At 33.4% G+C, this 22,248-nt stretch overlaps 1 protein-coding gene across 1 annotated transcript; it reads left to right on the forward strand.

Annotated features, from left to right (window-relative positions):
- The first annotated feature begins 13,611 nt into the window (after positions 1-13,611).
- Positions 13,612-14,145, forward strand: LOC110700210 (ATP-dependent DNA helicase pif1-like). Its single transcript, XM_021877717.1, has one exon. It carries the CDS (start codon positions 13,612-13,614, stop codon positions 14,143-14,145), a length of 534 nt encoding a protein of 177 aa, XP_021733409.1.
- Positions 14,146-22,248: the final 8,103 nt, after the last annotated feature.

The following is a 22,248-nucleotide window of genomic DNA, read 5'->3' on the forward strand; positions in this document are numbered from 1 at the left end:
CTTCTTTACCTTTGGCACATATAGAGGAAGAAATAGAGCAAATCATAAAACCAAAACTTTGTATGTTGTACATTGCAGATCATTTGGATGAGTTGATAAGCATTAGTGTGTCAGGGTCAATGAGTTGCTGAAGCTTACCCATATAATCGGAAAACCTTATCCCAAACTCAACTCAATAGAATTAGGTTGAAGAAGTGTTGGATGGATCTCTAAGGCTAGCTCTTCAACATTTGTGCCACAGTTTGAGATGTCACTCTTGGTTCTGTCAAACGAACATCTCAAAGACGTACAGTCAGTGCTCTGAAGAAAGGTGTAATAATGAGCTGAACATTACTAATGAAATTCTTCAGTACTAAAAGCCCGAAAAATAACCAAGAAGTTGAACGAAAAGTGCTTGAAAGAAATAGAGGAAATATAATGGAAAATGATAAGATTGACGAGGTCAATTACACTGAGATCAAGTTGAAGGGAGTGCAAGCAATGACAGTTGAGTTGACGTCTTCAAGTCACATTGTCCTATTACATGGCCTCTCTCAAAAGTAGTCCATTAAAGAGCTTCAATAGAAACAACAACATACATCAGTAAGTCTGATTTTATTGATGTTACTTTGGAGTTAATGATCAGCCGGAAAAATAAGCTAATGTTGGTATGTCACAAATGATCAAATTAGCAGAATGTGAAGTTTAGAAATGTGATGAAGATTCAGGATGCTCATCTAGGCATCTGGTTAAGACTAGAGCAACTCTTCTTAGGAGTACAACGATTTGATCTGTGAATATTACTATATGCAAATGGATATTTAATAATCTCTAGTTCATGTTATTGTCTAATCTTATGTAACTTTATACTTTCAAACATGTTGTTATACTATTATTCCCTTCAAACATGGAAACAAAGAAGAAGAAAAAAGGAAAGCTGACATCCTTACAGTATGAGATGCATGGTTCACTAAAGAGTTATACAAGCTAAAAGGAGTAAAATAAATCTTTATAATTTTGAATACTTCAATGTGATTCTCATTTTTAATTGACCATTATAGGGGGGATATGACCTCCATTAAGAAATATCGCGCTACAAAGCGATAATAATAATTTTTTAGGCGATTTCAGGGTAGTTTCCGGGCTGTTTAAGTTCCGTCCTTGTGTGGTCTTTTTTGCTGCAGTTGCTAGGCGGTTTTGGGTGCATTTTGGGTGCAGTTTTGGGGTGCTTTTTGGGTGCAGTTTTGGGTGCAGTTTGGATGCAATTTATGTGATGTTTCTAGTTGTTTCGTATCGGTTTTTGTTGGTGTTTTAAGGTGGTTTTTACTGTGGTTATTTTGGTGGTGGTTGTGGGCAGCTATGTCAGCTGCCGTTGCGAAGTTTCATTGTCCCTTTGTGGGTCTTAGTGGCTGTCAAGATGGGAGTGGTAATGGCCTTACTAGAAGTTCTCTAATCAAGCATCTTAGTGATCGTCATTGTTGTATCGGTGCGCGAGATATCACCCGACATTCTCTTACTTCTAATTTGGCTATCTACACTAAGGCAGAGGTTACTTTTTTGCGTATGGGGATTTGGTTATGTGGGGTTTCCTACAAAACGCATACGCTTCGTTCTAAGTGTCGTCATGTTTTGGGTGAGGACGTGTCACCCCCGAATGAAGGCGATGGTATTGCTCGTTTTGTGCTTCATAATTTCACCAAGCCGCAAGCTCCCTCTTCTTCTGCTCGTAATGGACATGTAGTTGGTTTGTTGCGAGATCATAACGGTGGTTTTGATGTGGCTCTCCTTGATAGTTTGTTCTCTAAGGGGTTTCACACTGTGAAGTCTATCCCTCCCAAGTATCGTTTGGGGTTTTCTTGGGTTCTGAAAGGTTCTCTTGATAAGGTGATCTCTAAGCCTGAGGACATTTCAAATTGGGTCTCTTTGTTGGTGTTACCTCTTTGCACCCTCAAAACCTTTCGCCCGTGGAGTAGTCGTGAGTCTTGTTCTTTAGTGACACGTCGGCATCAGGAAGAGCGTACTTCCCGTGCTATTGGTTCTTGGAGTGCACCCGGTGGTAGTTTGCAGCTTGTGAGGGAAACTCTGGCAGAGGATTCTCCTACTTTGTCGGTCGTTGATGATGAGGACCTTGATTTGGAAGAGCATAATATCAAGCAGTGTCGTAGGAAGATATGTGATGGTCATTACACCGCTGCAGTTCGGGTTCTTTCTTCTTCAGGCGTTGCTCCTTATAATGAGGCCACTCTTGCAAATTTACAGTTAAAGAACCCTTCTTCTCCAGCTCCATCCTTGCCTAATATACCTGTGGATCACCTTCATCTCATTACTACTTCTGCTGTAGTTTTGGATCGGATTAAGAGTTTTCCGCGTGGCACATCTTATGGTAGGGACGGTTTACGTGCTAAGCACCTTATGGATTGATTGACTGGTGCTGCTGTGGCTGTATCAAATGAGTTAGTTGACTCTATTTCCGGGGTGGTTAATCTCTTTCTAGCTGGAAGATGTCCTATGGAACTAGGGGAGTATATTGCTAGTGCTCCTCTCACTCCTCTTGTCAAGCCTGGTGGTGGTATTCGTCCTATAGCTGTGGGTATTGTTTGGCGGCGTCTGGTTTCGAAGGTCATTGCTGTTATGGTTGGCCAGTCTTTAGGAAGTTACTTTGATGGTCTCCAATTTGGTGTTGGGGTTTTTTCGGGAGGTGAGGCGATTCTTCATGATGTGAATCGGTTGATTGAGGATCGTGGTTCCGATGTTGGTCTTTCTATGTTGTTGGTGGATTTTTAAAATGCCTTCAATCTAGTTGATCGTGCAGTCATGATACATGAAGTTCGTCGTCGTTGTCCGGGCCTTTCGCGATGGGTTGAATTCTGCTACTCTAATCCAGCTCAATTGTATTACGGGGACTACACCTTATGGTCGTCTCAGGGGGTACAACAGGGTGATCCCCTTGGTCCTCTGCTTTTTGCTTTGGTTTTACAGCCTCTGGTGTGTAAAATTAGAGACACTTTTGATGTATGTCTTTAGGCTTGGTATTTGGATGACGACACTGTTATTAGTGACACGTTGGTGGTGGGGAAGGTTCTGCAGTTGATTATGGAGGAAGGGCCTCGTTTTGGGTTACATCTTAACGTGGAAAAAATTGAAGTTTTCTGGCCTACAGAAGACCCCCGAAGCAGGCTTGTGGGTGTCTTTCCACCTAAAGTTGCTTGGTGGTCCGGCTAGTTCTAATTCTAGGTTTGGAGGTGAGCTTGTGATGCAAAGGGTTACCAAGATCATTGCGCTTATGGATAGGGTTGCTAAGCTTGATGATCAACAGTGCAAGCTGTTGTTGCTTAGGGCTTGTACCGGAGTTTCGAAACTCTATTTTGCTTTGCGTACTTGTCCACCTAGTAATTTTGAGGAGGCTTAACACACATTTGACGAGGCTCTTCGATCTTCCTTGGAGCGTATCGTTGCTGCTTCAGGGCCTGGGTTTGGCGATTGGCAGTGGCGGCTTGCCACCTTACCTTTTGCTTATGGCGGGCTTGGTGTTTATTTCGCAGGTGATGTTCGTCATTATACTTTTCTTGCTTCGCGGTTACAGTCTGCTGGGTTACAAACAAAGCTTCTATGGCATGCTGGCGTTGTTGGCCTTGGTCGAGCCTTTGAGGATGCGTTGAGCCTGTTCAATGAAACGGTGGAGTCTGACATTTTGAGTAATCCTAGTGAGGTCGCTGCCCCTAAACTCATGAAGAAATTGGCAGATACATATTTCAAAAAGGTTACCGATTCTGCAGAATCCACCTTCTCTTTATCTCCTCGTCAATCAACATTGTGGAAATCACAGCAGGGAGATCACACCTCTGCTTGGCTTTGGGCGGTTCCTATTTCAGGGTTGGGACAGACAATGAACGCAAAGACTTACCGATGTGTGTTGTGCTACCGGATGGGTGTTCCATTGTTCTCTGTCTCGACGCCGTGCTCTGCTTGTTCTCGGTTTTTTACTGGGGATATTTTCGGTGATCACGCGGTGTCGTGTGCTGGTATTGTGGGTCTTAAACATCGGCATAATGTTGTCCGGGATACCCTTGTTGATATCTGCTACAGATCTGGGATTTCAGCAAGAAAGGAGGTTGACATAGGGTTATCTAGAGGGAATGATGGGGCCCTCAGACCTGCTGATGTGTTACTTTATTCCTGGGATCGTGGTCACGATGTGTGTGTGGACTTAACAGGGTCTTCTCTTTTGACACAGACGGGGCTATTTGACTTTGTTCCAGGACGGGTTGTGGCTGATGCGACTCATCGGAAGCGGGTGAAGTATGCAGCTAGTTGCCAGTTGATTGGATATGGTTTCATTCCCTTCTCTTTTTCTTTGCTTGGGGAATTAGAGAAGGAGGCTGTTGCGTTGCTGAAGCGGGTTCAGAGGTTCTCGGCGACGCAAGACATTGGGACTCGTGCTGCAGCTCATATCTTCACTAGGGTAGGCTTTGTTATAGCTAGAGGAGTGGGGGCCCAGATTGTATCTCGGTTTCCCACTAATTTATTGTAGGTTGTATGACTTTGTCTGTTTTTGAATAATAATGGTATTATGTATACTCCAATATGTAGATAGGTGGAATTGAAGTATTTCCAATATGCAGATTGTGTTTTATTCAACCAAATACTATACAATAGTAAACAAACCTTGTGAAGCATAGTTGTCAAATATTCAGCTTGTCTGCATGTAGATAAATCTTGAAACTTAGGCATGTAGCATGAATGCATGATTTAATATTAACGAAAATTTTATAGCGGACTGCAAAAAGTAGTCTACCATAAGAAATTAATATAGTTTGAATGATAACCAATCATTTTTCCATGTAGGATTATATGATATATATTTTTTTTTAATTATAACTAGATTTAAATAATCAAATTTTCAATCTTCTATATTTAATTTAAGTAATTAAGTAATTTTTTTTATTCGAATATATAATGTTTGAAATGATTTTTTATTTTCTATAATAATTTTCAATTGTTTTAATTTTCTAATTTCATTTTCATTCATCAAAAAAAAAAGAAAAAAATTACGCTTTCTATTTCATTTGTTTTAAAATCAATTATTTTAATAATTTTCAATTGTTCTAATTTTCTAAACGTTTTTTGAAAAAATGATTTTCTTTATCATTCATTTAAAATCTTTCATTAATCATTCTTCATCTTCTTGTTCAAGAAGTGTCCATCCTCCATTAGTGACAACTTCATTAGACATCCTCCATTGATTGATCTTCTCCTCCTCTTTGTGCTAGGGTTTTGACCCAATCATTGGTTTCCCCAAATATTTTTATAAAATCATATCGATGTAATCATTATCGACGTTTAACAATTGCATATTAGATTGTTGTTCACTAAGTTTAGTTTAGGTTCATGTTTGTTGCCGGAATTCATGGCGGTCTGGTAAGAATGGGTTGAAGAAGAAGATGAAATTGACATAACATATTAGACATAACATATTTTATTCGATTATCAATTTTGTATGGAAAGAACATAACATATTTAATTTGAATCTTATTTTCATTATTATTGTGGGGTAACAATGACAGTTTGAAGTTTATGACATTTCAAATTCTTGAATACCATATTCACCATGTTTTTTTTCGTTTCTTTTATTGATAGACACCATGTTTCGTGTGTTTTAATAAGTAAACTTTATTTTGTAAGTGGTTGTATTTTATCAGAATATTTATTTTCCTTTTTTATGGTTTTTATTCTTTAATATCCTCCTATATTTTTGGAAAAGATTTTGGAAATCTGAATATTTTGAATATAACTTCCTTCACCTATACTTAATGAAGATAAAGGCAATTTTTTTTCTTGAAGGGAAGATAAAGGCAATCTTAACTTACCCTTTGAGAAAAATATGGGGAATTTTGAGTTTTGTACTCCTTATAATTTATTTTTTAAAACAACTTATTGTTGGAAAGAAATTTTTTTTGTGTCTTAGCTTAACCTTTGTTTTGACTTTCGATCTTTTTAAAAAAAAATAAAAAAATTTGACTTCTGACTTTTTGTATCCAAGATTATATTTTTTTCCTAAAGAAATTGCGTAAAAAAAGTAAAGTAGAGGAAGATTTTTATGTGATATGTTTGAGTGAAATTTTGCATATGCAATGACCAATTTAACTTTGTGATATTACATCAATTTCGTCTTCTTCTTCAATCTCTACCTATGAGACCGCCATGAATACGGGCAATAAAACATGAACCTAAACTAAGCCATCTATTCTGTAATTGCACAGCCAACTTTAATGAGAGAACACCAAAACCCAAATACTTGCCTCACATTCACTCCCACCCAAAATCACTAATCCCTCCAAAATTACCTACTACTTTCTAATTTAAAAAACAATTACACTTAAAAAAAAGGATAATAGATTAATAACTACCCACTACAAAATACAAACTACCCACTAAAATCTGAAACTCAAACTTATCAACGGTACCACACGGTTATGGTGACGTAGTACTTACAAAACTACACATTCTCCATTTCATAAATGGTACATCTCCCAAAAACATGATGCTATATGCTACTGACAATTAAGGTAAAAGGTAACTTTATTTTACTCTTTTCTTCTCTTCTTATATTTCCATAGATAATTACGTCCTTTTTCATCTGATCAATGAAATTAACAAGGCAATTAATTTCTTATTGAAAATTCTATCCATTTTTTTAGGAATATCCATCACCATCTACTAGATAATAACCAACAATTTCAAATATCTTGAACGACCAAGTACATTAATTTGCGGTGAGCTCCAACAAGGTATCACATCAAACTCTTCATCCTTTGTTATTCTACGTATTTTTTTCTGTGTTGAGACTTGAGACCTTTTGCAGTAAATTTAGAGCTTCTAAGGGAAGAATAAAGATTTATGAAAACAAATTTCCAAACACAGGTGAATAGTGACAATTTATTATTTTTTGTCCACGGTTTCTTAATTTTTGACACAATAATTAAAATACAACTTTGTAAGTTTTCTCTTACTATATCTACTTTTCCATTTTCTTTCCACCTTTAAAGATTTTGCTACTAATACCATTTTTTTTATTTATTTTTTAATTTTTTAAATGAGAAGCGTTATCAAAAGTTTGATGATAAAACTAAGTTTTCATTCGCTAATCACATTCGTCATCAATCTTTTTCTTTTCCATTCATTGTTTAACTAAGATAATACTATGTGCATAAAGTATGATTCGCCTAAATTATCAAAAGAATGAAATTTCAAAAAAAAAAAAAAAAAAATTCTACTATGCCATTTTTAATATTTGAGTCTTTTTTATTTTTACAAACGCTATAATATTGGGTACCGATATTTTTTTTTCTGTCTTTTTGTTTGATTTGAAATTTCAAAAAAAAAAAAGAATTCTACTATGCCATTTTTAATATTTGAGTCTTTTTTACTATTACAAACGCTATAATATACCGATATTTTTTTTTCTCTCTTTTTGTTTGATTTTTCAGGGTAATGTTGGTTTGATTTGAAAAAGTTCACCAGGTAATTAGCAATACAAGGTTTTTTTTAGGGTTTAGTTTGAAGCAATTTCAACATTTCTATCATACTACATTCAGTACATTGTATTTTTCACACATTATTAAGGGTTTACCCATGGTTTTGTATATTACTATATTTATATATATACTCCGTATATAGTAGTGTGACGATAGTGATAATGGATATATTCCGCAAATCTTAGCTTAGATTTCATTGATCAATGTCATGAAATATACAATTATATTCTTATCTTAAGCAGTCTAAAGATTGATATAATCATATTTTTTTGACATATATATGAGATATAATCATATTCTTATAGTCTTAAACTGTTTAAAGAAATCTTAATTGTTTTTATTAAAAGGTTGTCATTGACTTTGTGGTTTACTATAATGTGCCCAGTTATAAAAACTTATGATAGGATTTAAAAAAAAAAGTACAAAGTATATATGCACATAGCATTTGATAGAACATAATATAGCTAACATAAAAAACACCTAAAAATAACATATTACAAATAAAAATGATTACAAAGTTTGTTTACTTTTTATTTATAGTTATTTTTTAAATTGTTTTTAAAGTTAGTTATATAAATAAAGGGCTTATATGGAGTTTAAGTTGATCATGGAGAGTGGTTTTCATTATTTGTTGTTTATCCTTTCTTTTTCTTTCTTTTTTCTTTTCTTTTCTTTTCTTTTCTTTGGTAAGCTTGGTAGTTAGGCATTGATTGTTAGCTAATTCATTCTAATTTCAAAAAAAAAAAAAAAAAAAAAATTCCTAACAATATGTTTTTAAGTCAATTATATTTCTTAAAAATAGGTGGAGGAAAAATTCTACTACTTAACACCGAAGATTCAGGAACAACCAAATTAAAGATCTATAGTTATTCAGATTAAAATTTCATGTGCAATCAAGTGGGAGATCATAGTTGTTTCATGACTTGAATTTTTTTTATTTGCAAATCAAAATGTTGGTCAATTTACTTTTTTTTTTGGGTTGACAATATGAGAGTAACAGTTCTTTGTTATTTATAATTGGTTACAACATACATTGATTATACTTTTTATGCTCTTGACCAAAATAAAAAAAATTATACTTTTCATGCTGTAAATTCTACTAATGAAGATTTATATCTATGTAATTATATATTCCTTTGCTGTACGAAGTATTTTGCATGCTGGTGGATTACTAAGACTTTTTTTTATTTTTTATTTTTTTTTATTTTATCTGGGGAGGATTACTAAGACTTTCATTGTGCTGTATAAATTATAATTTATCGATGATGATTTTACATATTATATTGCAATTGCCGTTATAATGCATATGTAACTTAAAATAACCTATGGAGAAAAAATCACCTAATTTTTATACAGTGGACATATAAATATATTTAAAAAACAAACCATTTACTAACAACACGTACTCAACAATGAAACGTGGCACCAAATTTCAAACCACATGATTAATACAAATCCTGTGGCTATCTAAATATTTAAGAAAAAAAAGATAGGGGTTGATGAATTTATAGAGTTATAAAATTAAAAATTGCTATTAAAAAAAACATTTAATGAATTTAGAGTATAATAAGTACTTATATAATTATACATTGTATTATATTAAAAACGTAGGATACGATGGTGGATTTTTTTAGATTTATGATGATAGTATTTTGTAGAAATATGTTTACAGTGGTAATTTGGGAAAGTGAAATTTATCACCCAAAATCCCTCTTCACTTTATATATACTATATACAAGAATTAAAAAAAAGCATTTGATGAATTTAGAGTATAATAAGTACTTATATATTTATATACTTTGTATTATCTTAAAAACTTAGGACATGGTGGTGGATTTTTTTTTAATTTATGATGATAGTTTTTAGAAAAATGTTTTTAGAGTGGTAATTTGGGAAAGTGAAATTTAACACCCAAAACCCCTTTTCACTTTATATATGGGATTTATAATGCCACCCCAATTTTCAAAATTATACGATTTCAAACCGTAAAAAGGTAACTACTCATAAAATACCCACATCAATCCACCCTATTATACGGAGACAAATTCATTTTATTAATTACACAAATATATATATACTACACAATACAATCATAAACAAATTCACTTATGTATGGTAATCTAGCTTCGTCTAATCAATTTTAAATCGTAAATTCACTTTGGTATTTTATTTTTCATCAACACAAATTTTTAAGCGATCCATTAATCTTTATTTATTTAGAGATATTGGAATGATCTATTAATCTTTTTTATTTATGGTCTTTTTTACAGTATATAGATAAGTTGACTGCTTTTCACCTTTATCTTACTAGACCTTACAAGTATATATACAGTAATTTTCCTTTAATTTTGGTAATGTGAATGAGCATGGATATTTAGGTGAATTGAGACTTTTTTTTTGTCTGTTGTATTGGGCATGTTATACAATATGTCACTTTACATTGTATAGATATAAAATAGGATTATACAACGTAACATGTAATTATTAAGAATATTGATTAATAGTTTTTATATATTGTTTAATTACTTACGAAAACGAAGTATAAATATAAGTCTACACATACAAAATAAAATGGGTGAATTTAAATATATAAATATAATGATAGTGTATAAAACATATTCATTAGCCTCCACTATCATTTTAAGCTTTTGGTTGAGTTGGTCCACTAACAATAATATAAGTTAACAACTTAGATAAAATAAAACATGTCAATGTAAAACTACTAACACGAAAAACTAAATTGTTACAACTTAATTTATTAATTGATGATTGTTCAAACTATAATATCGGCTCTAATATATTTCCTTCTTGGTTATTGTATAATTAATAGATAAGAATGGACATAAGTACAAGTAATTATTGATTTAGAGAGATTTTGCAACATAAACAAGCTAGATTAGCTGTTAGGCAAAGGTTACTATTCAAATGCACTACAAACCATGAAGATCCTATTTTTAAGCGACGTCGTTACTTATTGGAGAAAGAAGCACGATCATTGCGATTACTAACGATGCAATTACGTCAATCTACACATCGATATCAAGATGTGACACGTGAAGTGGAACAATTACCCAATGGGATCAACATGAATGGTACTTATAAAAACCATTACCTTAGAATACTAATACCTGACTAAGGATTATATTAAAATTTTATAAACTTTGATTCCAGAAGGCTCTCTTAATAATGGGATAGAATATGGTGCTAGACATGATGAGCAAATTGTTGCAGGGAAAGGTAACCACCTTGCCAAGCTACTTAACCACACACATTATTGATATCAATATTGTTAATTTGAGATTCACTCAAATAAATCATTTTCATGTAGAAGTGACTCATCAATATCGTAGAGGTGAGTTTGATAGACGTTGGGAGTTTGGACCTAGAACAATTGTGTGTCCTAATTGCAAGGCCCTTATGTGGATAGAAGAAAGGGTAAAGGGTAGCAGTAAAACACACCCAAGGTTCTATCATTGTTGTCAAAGTGGGCAAGTTTGACCTTTGACACCACCATTACTGATGTCAATTTTTCCATATCAACAATTTCGAAACAATATTAGTGCTTTTAACTCTCTGTTAGCTTTCACCTCTATAGGCAGTCGGATTGATAACACAGTTAATGATGGTAGAGGTCCCTATGTCTATCATATAAGTGGTAGCAATTACCATCGAATTGGAACTTTACTCCCTGAGCCTGGAACTGGACCAAAGTTTGCACAGTTGTACATTTATGACACTGACAAAGAAACATCCAATCGGCTACATTACATGGGGGGTGCAGAGGCTTCTTCCTTAGATCTAAGAATTTTACAAGGACTACAAACAATGATTGATAATATAAATCCTTATGTTGCAGTCTTCAGAATCGGCTACATTACATGGGGGGTGCAGAGGCTTCTTCCTTAGATCTAAGAATTTTACAAGGACTACAAACGATGTTTGATAATATAAATCCTTATGTTGCAGTATGTTGCGCGATCAAGGTGAGCATCAAGATTTGAGAATAAGGCTTATTTGCGCAAGAGAAGGCAGACAATATATCTAACCAACTGTGAGTGGCTGCATTGATGGTAGGTGATGGAACTGAAGACATAGGTAATCGGGATATCATATTGAAAAAAATAGATGGTGGGTTACAAAGGATTGATGAAATTCAGCCAAGTTATATGCCTTTACAATACCCACTACTATTTCAATATGGTACCGATGGATGGAGAGTTGGGATACCTAAGGTGTCAAGTACATGTAACAGTCGAAATACTGTGACAATGCGACAATTATATGCATTTAGGATACATGATAGGGAAGAAGAGGGTGACACCTTAATAGATGTCGGCCGCTTATTGCAACAATTTGCTGTTGATGCATACACTACAATGGATCAATATCGATTATTTTGGATAAGGAGAAATCAAGGTAGGCTTTTCTCTGATTTATACAGTGGACCCCAAGATGCAATCACGGCTGGAGATGTCAATGCTACCGATATAGGCCGATTATTCATATTAACATCATCCTTCACACGAAGCCCTCGTAATATGGCCCATCATTATCAAGATGTTATGGCAATTGTTCGTGTTTTGGGTCCGCCTGATTTATTTATAACTTTCACTTGCAATACAAACTGGCTTGAGATTGTAAATGAGATATCTACACGTGGAAGTCGCCGCACTGAAGATAGACCAGACATTGTAGCATGTGTTTTCAAGATTAAATTGAAACAAATGCTTCGCAATTTGAAGGATAACAAGAAGTTTGGAAAAGTCATTGCTGGTGAGTTTGTTGATTAATTATATAATCGTACTATATTTCTTGACATATCTAATTATTTTACATGTGACATATTTCATGTTATAGATTTTTATGTCATTGAATTTCTAAAGTGCGGACTTCCACATGCGCATGTTCTCAAAAAACATTGGCTCTAGAAGATAAGCCTAAGTGTCCAGAGGATATTGATGTAATTATTTTTGCGGAAATCCCTGACAAGGATAGAGATCCTTTAGCATATGAAATAGTTACCAAGAACATGCTCCATGGACCATCTAGGCCATGTTTAATAGATGGAAAGCGTTCAAAGCATTTCCCGAAGAAATTTTGTGCTAAAACCACCTTTGATGATAATGGCTTTGTGCAGTATAGACGTAGACAAAATATAAAGCCCATTATTGTTAATGGAAGGGAGGTGGATAATCACTGGGTGGTACCATACAACAGAGATCTATGTGTTAAGTACAATGCACACATAAATGTTGAGCGTGTTGCTACGAGAAGTGTGGTGAAGTATCTATACAAGTATGTTACTAAAGGCCAAGATCGAGCAACGGTTGTCATTGAAAACAATTCAACCACACGACGTGGTCAAGAAGTACGACAAGGAAATAGAGTGGATGAGATAAAACAATACTTAGATTGTCGATATGTATCATCCATTGAAGCATGCCGGAGAATATATGAGTTTGATTTGCAACATTAATATCCTTCAACGGAACTACTTCAGTTTCATCTACCTGGTGAACAATTTGTAGTTTTTAATGATAATGATGATCTGCACACAGTCCTTGAACGACCGAGATTGCAACAAACCATGTTAACTATGTGGTTTCACGCTAACAAGGATAAACCAGAAGCAAATCAATACACTTACCAAAAATTTTCAATGGGATTCAAATGGGATTGTTCTAACAAAAGGTGGGCACAACGGCAAGAAAGACCTTGCATTGGTAGATTGCCTTTTGTTCATCCAAATTCTGGGGAACGATATTACTTATGGCTGCTTTTAACTAAGGTTTGTGAAGCAGAATCTTTTTAAGATATACGAATTGTTGATGGTGTCATCCACCCTACCTTCAGAGCCGCATGTCATGCCTTAGGGTTGCTTGATGACAATAATGAGTGGCATGAAACTTTGTCAGAAGCCTCTAACTGGGCATTAGGTTCACAGTTGAGAAACATGTTTTGCACCATATTGATGTTTTCAGAAGTAAGTGATCAGAAACAGTTGTGGGAACAACATTGAGGTGCACTTATTGATGACCTTGAGAGAATGATGCAATGTCAAACTAGAAACCCTGACTTACGATTAACTCTCGAAGAGATGCAGAATCAAGGATTACAAGAGATTGATCATATCTTGAATAAACTTGGAAGGTCATTGACAAATTTCCTTGACATGCCACAACCTTCTTCAGAGATAGCACGCAATGCCTTAAATCGGTTGATAAGAGATGAACTTGATTATGATACACATGATGAAGCCAACATATTTGATACCTTAGTTAGAGGGTTAAACACGAATCAATATAGAGTATATGCTGCAATACTTGATGCTCATTCTCGAGATGTAGGTGGCCTATTTTTTGTCTACGGTAGTGGTGGGACAGGAAATACATACCCGTGGAACACTCTGATTGCGAAATTCAGATCCGAAAGAAAGATCGTGCTCTCCGTGGCTTCATCGGGAATTGCTGCTTTATTATTGCTTGGGGGTAAAATTGCACATTCGACTTTCAAGATTCCTTTTGATCCTGATCAACATTCGGTTTGTAACTTCAAAAAAGACTCAACCCGTGCTGATTTGATCCGTGAAGCATCATTAATTATATGGGATGAGGCTCCAATGACCCATTGATTAGCATTCGAGGCGGTAGATCGACATTTCAAGGACATTTGTAATGACAATAGAGTTTTCGGAGGTGAACTGGTTGTTCTTGGTGGAGACTTTAGACAAATACTTCCTGTGGTGCCAGATAAAGGACGAGAATCTATTGTTGCAACTATCTTGCATCGAGCGTCCTTTTGGAGAGAGTGCCAAGTTATGTGCCTAAGGATAAACATGCGTTTATGTCGAAGTGAAGCTCCCTCCAATACCCTTTAACAAATTAGAGAATTTGCTGATTGGATAATAATAGTTGAAGAAGGAGATATAGCGAGTGCCCGTTACAGAGGAAGGGGAACCAAATTGGATTGAAATGCCACATGATTTTTTGATAACCGATGATGAACATGGTTTGCAAAATCTCATTAACTTTGTCTACCCCAACTTTCCTTGAAATTACACGGATTGGGAGTACCTCAAGGATCGCGGAATTCTAGCACCAACAAACAATGATGTAGATGAGTTAAATTTAAAAATTTTATCAATGCTACCAGGAAATGTGCAGAGCTATTATAGTTCGGATACTTTGGGTCATAAAGGAGATGATGGGTTCCTTGATAAGATGGAGCCTATGGAATTGTTAAACTCATTAAATTTGTCAGGTCTTCCTAATCATTGCTTAGAGTTGAAAGTTAGTGCCCTAGTAATAATGTTGATGCGAAATATGAACCAATCCATAGGGTTGTGGAATGGAACACACCTTATAATCAAGAAGTTGGGTCATAGGGTGATTGAAGCACAAGTGATCACAGGTCCAAGAGCTATAGAATCAGTTCTGATTCCGCGTATTGATCTAACACCATCTAACAAGAAGATAGATCTTCGTCTCAAAAGAAGGCAATTTCCATTAAAAATTAGCCTTTGCCATGACAATAAATAAAAGTCAAGGACAAACATTGAACAAAGTCGGCATTTTTCTCCCTAGGCCCGTGTTTAGTCATGGCCAATTATATGTTGCACTGTCACGAGTTACATCTCCTTCCGCGCTAAAAATATTACTACAAAATAAGAAGGATGTTTCTAATAGTTTGACTAAAAATATTAGGTATAAGGAAGTATTAAACAGTGTAAATTAGCTATGTATGTAGTTTTGTTATAACATTTATTTAGTAGCTCTTAGCAATAATGTTTGTTTTAGTGTAATTTCTGAGCTATACTTTTTTTTTTATATAATAATTCTCTTTGTCTTGTTAATGCTTCCATTTTATTTTATAATAGATTTAATTCATTATCTATAATATTTATATAACCTTTATACATGTGCGAGGTTGGATCGATAATGATATATTATGTAAATTGTTTTTTATGCCCACTTCAATGATGTTAAAATGCAGGAAATGGACACAAGATACACACCATGTTGTTGTATTACCCTTTCTACATTGAAAGTGAATATGAGAGTGCGTTTATTATGGATGGTCAACGAACAAGTAAGAGCTAGAGGTACAAATTATGTCCATCATTCATGGAGTATGGTATTCATTGACTCAGAGGTTTGAACTATATTTTTATTACTGCTTAATTTAATTTTCCAATATATTCATTTATTTGACACTTATGTATGAATTTTTCAATTTCTAAGGGGACGAAGTTCAAGTCACATTATTGAATACTGATATTTATAAATATAAAGAGATCTTGAAACAAGGAAAGGTTCATTCAATTATTCAACTAGAGCTTATACCTCCAGATACATCTTACAAATATGCCAATAACAAAATGAGGTTGAAATTTGGTAACAAGACCATGATAACAGAAGTTCTTGATGATTGTGATGAACTCCCAAGGTACAATTTCAGGTTTATAGAATTTTGCCACATTCCACAATACCTTCACATACCCATTCTCCTCTCATCGGTATGAGTCTTTTAGTAATTAAAATACATAATATGAATATTTATTGTATTTTTAAAATTATTTTTGGAGTTTTAATGGTCATATCATTTTTTTCTCAATGATGAATGTACACAGATGTTATTGGATTGGTTATATATGTGTCTGAATCATATAGAGTCTCAGGTGGGAGACAACAATTCAAAAGAGATGTGTTACTCTACAACACAAAGTAAGAGCATATTACACAATTTTCCATATGTTTATGTAATTATAACAACTTATGCAATGTTAAGGGTTTTTTTTTTAAATCAAAACACATATTTTGATTTACAGCATGGAAACAATGAGACTAACTATATGGGAAGGGTTTGCTCATGATCAAGGTCGTTTCTTATTCCATGAGCTTAATCAGGATCATGTGTTGGGTGCATCCATGGTATCAGTTGGCTCCTGTTATGGTAAAATATTTTTTTTTTTAAAATTAGATAACCATAGAAAGACTATGGTGTCATTTACTTTATTATCATTGCTTTAAATACTTTTACTAACCTTCCAATAGGTGCATGTCTTTCGACTGTTGGACGTACCAGACTTTTTATTGATCCTGATATTGATGAAACTGATGATCTACATGGATGGTAAGCCTAAAAACATCATAATCAACACTGTAAGTTTATGTTGCGTACTTGTGTATTTATATAACTCATATAGGTATGCGGATGATGGATATGTCCAAAAACATATCAGATGGAGTCAGATATTAGCCAATAGTATCTCTCAAAAGGAAATGATGTTTAATGTTAAGAGGATCAAGTTAAATCAGTTTTCAACGGCTCATAATGTATGTATATCAACCATTATTTTGTTTGACATTTTCTTATACATGAGGTATTTAATATTTGATGCGTTTTTTTAGGTAAAATACTTTCGAGTACTAGCAAAAGTGCTATCCATTGATTCTTCTACGCCTATTTGGTATGAATCATGTGCTCGACACTCAAGGAGAGCTGATATGTGCGTGGAGTGTGACCCCTCTTTCAGTAGGCCGAGGTATTTTCACTTGTTTTGTTTTATTTTATTTAAAAAATTTATTATAACTTGCTTTACACATCATTATATCTAATTATATCATATTAATAATAACAGATATAGAATCAATGTAAAAATTGGTGATGCTACATATACATTGTCTGTTGTACTCTTTGGCCAATATGCTGAGATGATTATCGGTTGTCCAATATCAAGTATTCAAGCGATGACAAATAATGTAAGTATACCCTTTAAGCATATATTAAGGAATTACACACCTGCATAATGCCTAAATATGTTATTTATGATCAAGAATTTGGAGACTACTTTTTAGAGGATTATCTGAGTGAAAGTTTGATGAATACATTCACCTTCATACTAAATGTTCCCGATATAGAAAATGATGATATCATAATTGCATCTGTTTTACAAGTAAGATGGGAGGAAGAATTCTACTATCTGAAACAAGAGATACGCGGACAATCAAATTTAAGAATTAGATTCATTCAGCATAATATTTCAAGACTTATTTTTTTAGGGAATCAAGACTTGGTTATTTTTTTTTGTTTTTTTTGTTTTTTATTTGTAAACAAGTTGTTTTTTTTCTTGGTTGTTACTATTTTTGGTTTTATTAAAGACTATCTGCATCTATATACTTTGTAATCTTTTTAATCCTATCCTTAATTATAACCCGTGCATTAGCACGGGCACATTCTAGTTTAGTAAATAATTTAACAATCTAATTTGCAGCAAATAGATTTCAATAATGAATTTATGAAAAGATTTGGGGAGGCAACAATTGAATTGAAACCCTAGCACAATCGATTAATGGAGGATGTCTAATGAAGTTGTCATTAATGGAGGAAGAACACTTGAACAAGGGGAAGAACATCAATTAATAGAAGATGTCTTATGATTAATAAATAATGTAAAACCTTTTTCTAATGTTTATTTTTTAGAAATAAAAATGAATTTAGAAGATGAAAAAAATAATTTTGAAAATTATAAAAGAAAATAAAATTTAATATAAAAATTTATAAATATGAATGTAAGAAAAATGAAATGTTAAGTACATAAAAAAATAAATACAATTAAAATGATTATTTTAATATATTTATAATTTAAAAAAAGAAATATCATATAATCCTAAGTGGCAGAATGATTGGCTGTCATTAAATCTCTAGTAATTCCTTACGGTAGACTATTTTTTGCAGTTCACTGTAAAGACATCCTAATATTAAAACTTATAAGCTAAGCTCTCTTATAATTGAGCACTTGCATACTTTTAGGATCATACATGAAAATATCCAGTTTTATATTCACTTCACATCAAATGATTCGGATCTTCTAATTATCTTATTAGGTACCCAATAATAATCATGTGCATAAGAAATGTTGCACCAAAGAAAATCGTGTCTAGTTCACTCGTTCGTGTGCATTAATTGCTTAGGATCATGGAAGACATACAAAGAACACCTGAAATTAATCTAAACCAGATCGTTGAGTTCGTGCTAGTGTTTGCTGGCAAGCGAGCTAGGCTGATATGTAATACCCCATATTTTTATACGTATTTTAATTTAAATAAGTATTTCTTAAAGTATTTAAATAATTCGAAATGAATTATTTATGGTGTTTCATTAATTTAAAAAGAATTATTTTAATTAAAAGTTTATTTTTAATTATTTAACAATCTTGACAATATTTTATTTCATGATATGGAAATATTGGGGCATATTATTTTATAAAAGGAAATTTTAAAGTCAATGAGTTTTTAAGGAAAGTCAAAATACTAGTTTGACTAGGAAATAGATCATTAAGAGTAAAAAGGGAATTTAAGTCTAGGAGGGTTTTAGAAAAGAGAGAATAAATACCCATCACATGGGCAAATTAAACTTTGCCCAAGTTGGAGAATACCTAAAGGTAACTCTCTTTCTCTCTCCTCTTATTTTCTCTCTTTTTCTCTTAATTCACTCCCTTTAATCTATTTATTTTTGTTTCAATCACCACCACACACGCCGGCCACCACCACACGCCATCGGCCATCACCACAGCCATCAGCACGCGCCGGCAACAACACCCTTGCTATGGTGTCGGCTGTGCGGTGTTCGAATAAAAGAAAAAAAGAAAAAATTATTCTTTTTGTTTTTAATTAAATCTACCCTTAATCTAATTATTGTTTTTGGGTTTTGTGATGATTTTTATGATGTTTGATTTTAAGTATGATGTATATAAATTTTCAGATTTGGTTTTGAATTAAGAAGCCCCAAATTTTAAACCCTAGGTTTCTAAGTTTGTGTATATTGATGGAAATTGTTTATGGATGATTTAAATTATTGAAATTAGTGTTTTAAAACACAATCACAACAATTTTGAATGATTTAATAAAGCTGTAATTTTTATATATAAGCTATAATTATGTTTCTTGAAAGGAATTTTAATTACCCATTAATTGGGAATAAAAGTAAAGGCTTTAAATTAAATTTCAGCTTGTTTTAGAGGGTTTATGAGTGATTTAAAGAGTGTATATATTGCTAGAAATTTGTGTGTAATAGGTATTAATGCCTCTTTGTAATTTTGGCTTGTAGGAGACTTCCAAGTGAGTGATTTTATTTAGTCGTGGTGATTTTGAGATCATATTCAAGGTACGTTCGCATACTTGGTAATTATTTGAATATGTAGAAGCATGCTAGGCTTTGTTTAATTAATTCCAAGTAGTATCATGATAGGTGTTGGTTGGAATTTGTTGATCGGATTGATGTTGGTGAATGATTTGTGATGTATGAATTTTTTTATGATGAATTGGTGATTGGAATTAATTATGTTGGCATGTTGATTATAACCACACTTTTATTGTTGGCATGATAGAGAGCATGTTGAATTAAACTAAATGTTTAATTTGGTTTGTAATTTGAAAAGGGAATTTTATGATGGTTCATATAATTTTGATTGATGCTATAAGCATGAGGAAGGAGCTATTTAAGTGTCTTAGTGCACAGGAATAAATTATATTGCGGTGCCTATGTGCACTTAAGGTGTTTCTAACACCAAGGGATAGGATTTGCAACGCATTATGCGTTTAAGGTGTCTTTGACACCGAGGTAGATTAAAAAGGATTCAACATTAAATTTATGTGGTCACTAATGATTCAAGAATTAAATTGGTATGTTTGATTGCTTGAATGAAGTATAATGTTTGATTGTGTTATGGTTTGAGAGTCATTTCCAAGTCTAAAAATATGTAAACAACGTAAAGTGAAAGAGGTTATGTACCAAAACTCTTGGAACGTATATACCTTGAGTATGAACATATGGGGGGGAGTTATGGGGTTTTATATTTAACCATGACTTCTACTGGGAGTACAGGACACTATATTTTCCTTTTTTTATTTTATGCGTAGGATGTCCAGTTACTTCATGTGACATTTGCCTACCCGGTTAGCTCCCAGTGTAGTTTACCTCAATTTATTTGGGGCGGGGATTTGGTTGGAAACCCATTCGATGCGTAATCAAAAATTAAATGGACATTTGTATTTATCTAGTTAAGTCTTGAATGTCTTGTATGCTTGTTTACAGGTGCAATAAGGTAAGTTGTGTGATGATGGATGAAAGCATGTTAGTGTGTTTTATTACGCTTATGTACTTAGCATTGCTGATTGTGTGTTGTATGTTTGTTTGGCCTTGTCTTTACCTTGGCCCTACGACGACCCATTTCTAATGGCGAGTAGTGGGGACAAGTAGAGAGAAGTTTTTCAAGTGATGAAGCATTTTCATGATGGGCATGAGTGAAGAGCGAATCATGCTTAGTTCTCATATGAACATGATGTATTTTAATTGCTTTGAATATCATTTATTTTATTATGCTCATGAAACTAACGTAAAGGTTTTCAGTATTGCTTGGTTTTAAAGGCCTACAATAGTTCCAAGTTGTAGGTTGACTTTGTTTGACTTTACTTTCTTTTGGTTTGACATTTGAGTTGACTCGTTTTGAATGATTTTAAAGATAGTCTTCCGCTGTGTGTGTCTTTGATATCTGCCTTAGCCGTTTTCACGGTGGCGTTAATGTCTTAAATTTTCCTATTTCGTATTTTAAAAGGGCAAAATAGGAAATTTAAAGGGAAGAAATTTCTAGGGTGTTACAAAGTAGTATCTGGGAGCTTAGGTTGAGATTTTTATTACCACTAAAGCCAAAAACGTGTTTTATAGTGTTTTGTTTTAAACTTGGCCAAGTGATTAGTGAATTAGGTTATTTTTTAAAAGGGTTATTTTCACTTATTTTAATTTTTGGAAATTGGAAAATTTATATATTATTTTTTTTTAAAAGGTCCGATTTTTTTTTAATTTTTAAAAATCTGATTTTTTTTTTTTTTTTTTTTTTTTTTTTTTTTTTTTTAAGTTGGGACATTCGAATTTTTTTATATTTTGGGTATCCGAATATTTTTAATTTGGCCGAAAATTTGGGCATTTTTCAGGGCTTATTTTCGAAAATTAATTTTAAAAAGGAGTCAAAAATATTTTTAGTTTGTTCATTTTGCAGGAAAGCAAAGATTAAGATAAGTATTATGTGTTAAAAGCTTTTAAAAGCATGTTGGTGAGCTTGGGTAGGAAAGAATTTGGGCATATAAGTTAGAAATAATCATGTTCTTGTATGCATTACTATTTTAGGTTGTGATGTTATCATGTGGATTGATTAATTGAATGCATGTGATTATGTGATTAAGAATAAGTGAAATTGTTTGATTGAACATTGAACCTAATTCATGCATGAACTGTATTATTTTTATATTCTTTGGGAAGGGAATTCTTTTCTAAGCTTTTTCCTTTACAGGATGCCGATTCTTCCTAGCAAACTTTCCCAAATTGGTACTCTAGTTAAGAAAAACAATGAACATTCGTTTGACTATGTCAAGAAAATCCAATTCTATGGTTCCCATATGAGCGATATCCTAAGAGCACTATGATCTTCCTGATCATGTTTCTGCTATGATTATTCACTATCTTCCAGATGAACCCCCATATCTTGCTGTTAAATCAAAGTTCTCTGATTTCTATCTACCAGGGGACATCCCAAACTACTCTAGATATAAAAATTTCTATGGACAGTGGTACCCTGACTATAGATACTTGATTTCTTACCTCGTTAGAGTTGAGAAAGATCCTTGTCAGCACTTACACATCCCATGTCCCAATTACTACTATGAAAATCCGGTAGGAA

Source organism: Chenopodium quinoa, unplaced genomic scaffold, assembly GCF_001683475.1.
Source record: "Chenopodium quinoa cultivar QQ74 unplaced genomic scaffold, ASM168347v1, whole genome shotgun sequence".
Classification (NCBI taxonomy): domain Eukaryota; kingdom Viridiplantae; phylum Streptophyta; class Magnoliopsida; order Caryophyllales; family Amaranthaceae; genus Chenopodium; species Chenopodium quinoa.